Genomic DNA, 7,500 nt, shown 5'->3' on the forward strand with positions numbered 1-7,500 from the left:
CGTCTTGCTTCATCCTGTGGAGTATTACCACGTCTTGCTTCATCCTGTGGAGTATTACCACGTCTTGCTTCATCCTGTGGAGTATTACCACGTCTTGCTTCATCCTGTGGAGTATTACCACGTCTTGCTTCATCCTGTGGAGTATTACCACGTCTTGCTTCATCCTGTGGAGTATTACCACCTCTTGCTTCATCCTGTGGAGTATTACCACGTCTTGCTTCATCCTGTGGAGTATTACCACATCTTGCTTCATCCTGTGGAGTATTACCACATCTTGCTTCATCCTGTGGAGTATTACCACATCTTGCTTCATCCTGTGGAGTATTACCACGTCTTGCTTCATCCTGTGGAGTATTACCACATCTTGCTTCATCCTGTGGAGTATTACCACATCTTGCTTCATCCTGTGGAGTATTACCACGTCTTGTTTCATCCTGTGGAGTATTACCACATCTTGCTTCATCCTGTGGAGTATTACCACGTCTTGCTTCATCCTGTGGAGTATTACCACGTCTTGCTTCATCCTGTGGAGTATTACCACATCTTGCTTCATCCTGTGGAGTATTACCACCTCTTGCTTCATCCTGTGGAGTATTACCACCTCTTGCTTCATCCTGTGGAGTATTACCACATCCTGCTTCATCCTGTGGAGTATTACCACATCTTGCTTCATACTGTGGAGTATTACCACCTCTTGCTTCATCCTGTGGAGTATTACCACATCTTGCTTCATCCTGTGGAGTATTACCACATCTTGCTTCATCCTGTGGAGTATTACCACATCTTGCTTCATCCTGTGGAGTATTACCACGTCTTGCTTCATCCTGTGGAGTATTACCACATCTTGCTTCATCCTGTGGAGTATTACCACGTCTTGCTTCATCCTGTGGAGTATTACCACGTCTTGCTTCATCCTGTGGAGTATTACCACGTCTTGCTTCATCCTGTGGAGTATTACCACATCTTGCTTCATCCTGTGGAGTATTACCACATCTTGCTTCATCCTGTGGAGTATTACCACATCTTGCTTCATCCTGTGGAGTATTACCACATCTTGCTTCATCCTGTGGAGTATTACCACCTCTTGCTTCATCCTGTGGAGTATTACCACGTCTTGCTTCATCCTGTGGAGTATTACCACGTCTTGCTTCATCCTGTGGAGTATTACCACATCTTGCTTCATCCTGTGGAGTATTACCACATCTTGCTTCATCCTGTGGAGTATTACCACATCTTGCTTCATCCTGTGGAGTATTACCACGTCTTGCTTCATCCTGTGGAGTATTACCACATCTTGCTTCATCCTGTGGAGTATTACCACATCTTGCTTCATCCTGTGGAGTATCAAAGGATTTTGGGGTCATCCTTGTAGTCTTGTACATGAATTATTCTTTTAATAGCCTTCATTCTTTTTTTTTTTTTTTTCCTTTTTACCTTTAGTTTAACTTTGCTTTCCTGTCCCATTCGTTTGATCCTGTCCCACTCCCTACCTCTTACTTTCCCATCTCTGCAATTTTTTCCTGATTGCTTCCACTTTTTCTCTTATTTCGCTTCCTTCCTCCCATTTTTTTCCTATTTTGTCCATTCCTATTTACCATAAATCGTATACATTAGCCCCTTTTTTATCCCTGCATTTCCCCCTTCACAGCTGGGGCGTCTACGCCTTTTCCCGTCACAGGTGGGGCGTCTCCCCATTCCCCCCTTCACAGGTGGGGCGTCTACCCATTTCCCCCCTTCACAGGTGGGGCGTCTACCCATTCCTCCCTTCACAGCTGGGGCGTCTACCCATTTCCCCCCTTCACAGCTGGGGCGTCTACGCCTTTTCCCGTCACAGGTGGGGCGTCTCCCCATTCCCCCCTTCACAGGTGGGGCGTCTACCCATTCCTTCCTTCACAGCTGGAGCGTCTACCCATTCCACCCTTCACAGCTGGGGCGTCTACCCATTTCCCCCCTTCACAGCTGGGGCGTCTACCCATTTTCCCGTCTCATCACTTGCCTCTTCAGGGGCTGGAGGGATGGGGTTACAGCCCCATTAGTTCTCTCCAGCTGCCACTCCGTACAAAACACAACTGTTTTGCATAACCAAAATCGTTGGCGCCCCAGCCTAACCTCTCGAGGTTCGATGTATAGAAAACGTCAATATTAAGGTGGTTGAATTGTCACTTACACGTTGCATTATTAACGGATTGAGTGTGTGTATGTGTGTGTCTCGAGTGTCTCTCCTTCAGAGTGCATTTCCTACGAGTGTATCTCCGTCGAGTGTATCTCCCTTGAGTGTATATCCTCTCTTGAGTGCATCCTCACCCCTTGAGTAGCAGGAGTGGACACAAATACTCACACTCCCAAAACTGAGTGCAAATTAAGCTGGATTATCCCTCGTCCTGTACGACATTCGAGAACGCTTGAGTGTGAGAGAGAATTAGAATTTCTGAAGCCAAACTCATTATTGGCGTTCGCATCGCGCCCCGAGATCGCCTTCCTGATCATCTTGCGGCAGCATCCCTCCTGCATCTGGCCCCTGTGACCTCCCATTATCTCATCTCCTCCCGGCTCGGGCATCTGATGGTATCAGTAGACTGCAGTGGTATTGTTGGTGATGGGGTCACGCTTGTTGGTGATGGGGTCACGCTTGTTGGTGATGGGGTCACGCTTGTTGGTGATGGGTCACGCTTGTTGGTGATGGGGTCACGCTTGTTGGTGATGGGGTCACGCTTGTTGGTGATGGGTCACGCTTGTTGGTGCTGGGGTCACGCTTGTTGGTGATGGGGTCACGCTTGTTGGTGATGGGTCACGCTTGTTGGTGCTGGGGTCACGCTTGTTGGTGATGGGGGTACGATTGTTGGTGATGGGGTCACGCTTGTTGGTGATGGGGTCACGCTTGTTGGTGATGGGGTCACGCTTGTTGGTGATGGGGTCACGCTTGTTGGTGATGGGGTCACGCTTGTTGGTGATGGGGTCACGCTTGTTGGTGATGTGGGTACGGTTGTTGGTGATGGGGTCACGCTTGTTGGTGATGGGGTACAATTGTTGGTGATGGGGTCACGCTTGTTGGTGATGGGGTCACGCTTGTTGGTGATGGGGTACGATTGTTGGTGATGGGGTCACGCTTGTTGGTGATGGGGGTACGGTTGTTGGTGATGGGGTCACGCTTGTTGGTGATGGGGTACAATTGTTGGTGATGGGGTACGATTGTTGGTGATGGGTCACGCTTGTTGGTGATGGGGTCACGCTTGTTGGTGATGGGGTCACGCTTGTTGGTGATGGGGTCACGCTTGTTTGGTGATGGGGTCACGCTTGTTGGTGATGGGTCACGCTTGTTTGGTGATGGGGTCACGCTTGTTGGTGATGGGGGTACGCTTGCTGGTGATGGGGGACCTAGGGTGATGGTCTCTCTCTCTCTCTCTCTCTCTCTCTCTCTCTCTCTCTCTCTCTCTCTCTCTCTCTCTCTCTCTCTCTCCCTCCCTCTCTCTCTCTCTCTCTCTCTCTCTCTCTCCCTCCCTCTCTCTCTCTCTCTCTCTCTCTCTCTCTCTCTCCCTCCCTCTCTCTCTCTCTCTCCCTCTCTCTCTCTCTCTCTCTCTCTCTCTCTCTCTCTCTCTCTCTCTCTCTCTCTCTCCCTCCCTCTCTCTCTCTCTCTCTCTCTCTCTCCCTCCCTCTCTCTCTCTCTCTCTCTCTCTCTCTCCCTCCCTCTCTCTCTCTCTCTCCCTCTCTCTCTCTCTCTCTCTCTCTCTCTCTCTCTCTCTCTCTCTCTCTCTCTCTCTCTCTCTCCTCCCTCCCTCTCTCTCTCTCTCTCTCTCTCTCTCTCTCTCTCTCTCTCTCTCTCTCTCTCTCTCTCTCTCTCTCTCTCTCTCTCTCTCTCTCTCCCTCCCTCTCTCTCTCTCTCTCATCTGGGAAAGTCTCATTTAATTCTGAGCAAATTCAATGAATGGTTTCAATTCAAAGTTGTACGTAGTTATGGGACGGGGAAAGTGAGGCAGAGGTGAAGAAAGGAAGGGAAGAGAAGGGAAAGAAACGGAGGGAAGCGAAGGGACGGAAGAGAATGGTAGACAGGCTAGTGATGAGATGGGAAAGGGGGTATTAAAGTTTGGAAGTGTCAAGGACAGAAAAGAAATGGGAGAGATGAGATAGAAGGGACGGATGGAAATGGTAGGAATGAAATGGAACAGAAAGAGGGGAAAGGATATAACGGATCCCAAAAAGTGACAGTATCACAGACAGATGGAATGGGATGTGGGGCAAAAAAAGAATGAAAAAGGAGAAGATATGGGCTGAAATAGGAAGGCGGACAGGTATATTAAAGGAGGGAAATGGGATAAGATAGGAAATAGTAGAGGAGGATAATGTTGGTTGACTAGACAACAGGAAGGATTCTTAGGGCCACCTGTTGACTAGACAACAGGAAGGGTACCCCTAACTTTTGACGCTGCCCTGTACCCTGGCACTGCCCTGTTACCTGGCACTTGTCTGTACCCTGGCACTGCGCTGTTCCCTGGCACTGCCCTGTTCCCTGGCACTGCCCTGTTCCCTGGCACTGCCCTGTTCCCTGGCACTGCCCTGTTCCCTGGCACTGCCCTGTTCCCTGGCACTGCCCTGTACCCTGGCACTGCCCTGTTCCCTGGCACTGCCCTGTACCCTGGAACTGCCCTGTACCCTGGAACTGCCCTGTACCCTGGCACTGCCCTGTACCCTGGCACTGCCCTGTACCCTGGCACTGCCCTGTATACTGGCACTGCCCTAAGCCCTGGCACTGCTCTCTTCAACTGCGGCCATGACTCTCCACTATTCTACCGTCTGTCCCATCTTCCCGCTTTGATTGATTGATTGAGTATTGGTAGACAGGAATGGTAGAAAGTATGGAATGATGGAATGTGGGAGGGGAGTGAGGGGAACTGGGGGAAGGGGGGATGAGAAGATGGGGAAGTATAGCGTGGATGGGATAAGAGAGGAGTGGGGAGGGGGAACAAGGGGGTTTGAGTGAACAACGTCGTTTCATGTCACAATCACTTGCTCTTAATTGATGCAGTTACGGTAATCTGCCCGTGACATGTCCTGGCGGCCACACCACGCCCTCTGGGGGCCACACCACGCCCTCTGGGGGCCACACCGCGCCCTCTGGGGGCCACACCACGCCCCTCTGGGGGCCACACCGCGCCCTCTGGGGGCCACACCACGCCCTCTGGGGGCCACACCACGCCCTCTGGGGGCCACACCACGCCCTCTGGGGGCCACACCACGCCCTCTGGGGGCCACACCACGCCCTCTGGGGGCCACACCACGCCCTCTGGGGGCCACTCCACGCCCTCTGGGGGCCACACCACGCCCCTCTGGGGGCCACACCGCGCCCTCTGGGGGCCACACCACGCCCTCTGGGGGCCACACCACGCCCTCTGGGGGCCACACCACGCCCTCTGGGGGCCACACCACGCCCTCTGGGGGCCACACCACGCCCTCTGGGGGCCACACCACGCCCTCTGGGGGCCACTCCACGCCCTCTGGGGGCCACACCACGCCCTCTGGAGGCCACACCACGCCCTCTGGGGGCCACACCACGCCCTCTGGGGGCCACACCACGCCCTCTGGGGGCCACACCACGCCCTCTGGGGGCCACACCACGCCCTCTGGGGGCCACACCACGCCCTCTGGGGGCCACTCCACGCCCTCTGGGGGCCACACCACGCCCTCTGGAGGCCACACCACGCCCTCTGGGGGCCACACCACGCCCTCTGGGGGCCACACCACGCCCTCTGGGGGCCACACCACGCCCTCTGGGGGCCACACCACGCCCTGTGGGGGCCACACCACGCCCTGTGGGGGCCACACCACGCCCTGTGGGGGCCATTCCGCGCCCTCTGGGGGCCACACCACGCGCTCTGGCGGTCACACCACGCCCTCTGGGGGCCACACCACGCCCTCTGGCGGCCACACCACGCCCTCTGGGGGCCACACCACGCCCTCTGGGGGCCACACCACGCCCTCTGGCGGCCACACCACGCCCTCTGGGGGCCACACCACGCCCTCTGGCGGCCACACCACGCCCTATGGCGGCCACACCGCGCCCTCTGGGGGCCTCACCGCGCCCTCTGGGGGCCTCACCGCGCCCTCTGGGAGCCACAATACGCCCTCTGGGGGCCACACCACGCCCTCTGGGGGCCACACCACGCCCTCTCGGGGCCACACCACGCCCTCTGGCGGCCACACCACGCCCTCTGGGGGCCACACCACGCCCTCTGGCGGCCACACCACGCCCTCTGGGGGCCACACTACGCCCTCTGGGGGCCACACTACGCCAGGTACAGTGCCTAGTACGGTGCATGGTACAATGCCTGGTACAGTGCCATGTACAGTGCCTGGTACAATGCCAGGTACAGTGCCAGGTACAGTGCCAGGTACAGTGCCAGGTACAGTGCCTGGTACGGTGCATGGTACAGTGCCATGTACAGTGCCTGGTACCGTGCCTGGTACAGTGCCAGGTACAGTGCCTGGTACATTTCCAGGTACAGTGCCTGGTACAGTTTCTGGTACAGTCCCTGGTACAGTGCCAGGAACAGTGCCTGGTACAGTGCCAGGTACAGTGCCTGGTACGGTGCATGGTACAGTGCCATGTACAGTGCCTGGTACCGTGCCTGGTACAGTGCCTAGTACGGTGCCTGGTACATTTCCAGGTACAGTTCCTGGTACAGTGCCAGGTACAGTGCCTGGTAGGGGTCAACTACTGGGGGTCACGGGTAGGGGTCAACCACAGGGGATCACAGGTAGGGGTCAACCACTGGGGTCACAGGTAGGGGTCAACCACAGCGGGTCACAGAGAGGGGTCAACCACAGGGGGTCACAGGTAGGGGTTTACCACTGCGGTCACAGGTAGGGGTCAACCACAGGGGTCACAGGTAGGGGTTTACCACTGGGGTCACAGGTAGGGGTCAACCACAGGGGGTCACAGCTAGGTAGGGGTCAACCACTGGGGTCACAGGTAGGGGTCAACCACAGGGGGTCACAGCTAGGTAGGGGTCAACCACTGGGGTCACAGGTAGGGGTCAACCACAGCGGGTCACAGAGAGGGGTCAACCACAGGGGTCACAGGTAGGGGTTTACCACTGCGGTCACAGGTAGGGGTCAACCACAGGGGTCACAGGTAGGGGTTTACCACTGGGGTCACAGGTAGGGGTCAACCACAGGGGTCACAGGTAGGGGTTTACCACTGGGGTCACAGGTAGGGGTCAACCACAGGGGGTCACAGGTAGGGGTCAACCACAGGGGTCACAGGTAGGGGTTTACCACTGGGGTCACAGGTAGGGGTCTACCACAGGGGGTCACAGCTAGGTAGGGGTCAACCACTGGGGTCACAGGTAGGGGTCAACCACAGGGGGTCACAGCTAGGTAGGGGTCAACCACTGGGGTCACAGGTAGGGATCAACCACAGGGGGTCACAGCTAGGTAGGGGTCAACCACTGGGGTCACAGGTAGGGGTCAACCACAGGGGGGTCACAGCTAGGTAGGGGTCAACCA

General features: G+C 55.8%; 2 protein-coding genes across 2 annotated transcripts in view; one reads left to right on the forward strand and one right to left on the reverse strand.

Moving 5' to 3' along the window:
* LOC138366366 (ribosome-binding protein 1-like) overlaps positions 1 to 1,364 on the reverse strand; it is a 21,735-nt gene extending 20,371 nt beyond the window's left edge. The window contains exon 1 of the mRNA XM_069327402.1: positions 1 to 1,364. This exon is cut by the window's left edge and continues 332 nt beyond it. Coding sequence (XP_069183503.1) covers positions 1 to 1,364 — 1,364 coding nt within the window.
* Positions 1,365 to 5,041: 3,677 nt separating this feature from the next.
* The window catches only part of LOC138366367 (nascent polypeptide-associated complex subunit alpha, muscle-specific form-like), a 3,110-nt gene continuing 651 nt past the window's right edge, over positions 5,042 to 7,500 (forward strand). The window contains exon 1 of the mRNA XM_069327403.1: positions 5,042 to 6,287. Within this exon, the coding sequence (XP_069183504.1) occupies positions 5,042 to 6,287 (1,246 nt within the window). The remainder of the gene's footprint in view (positions 6,288 to 7,500) is intronic.

The sequence above is a fragment of the Procambarus clarkii genome, chromosome 19 (assembly GCF_040958095.1).
Source record: "Procambarus clarkii isolate CNS0578487 chromosome 19, FALCON_Pclarkii_2.0, whole genome shotgun sequence".
NCBI classification, from domain to species: Eukaryota; Metazoa; Arthropoda; class Malacostraca; order Decapoda; family Cambaridae; genus Procambarus; species Procambarus clarkii.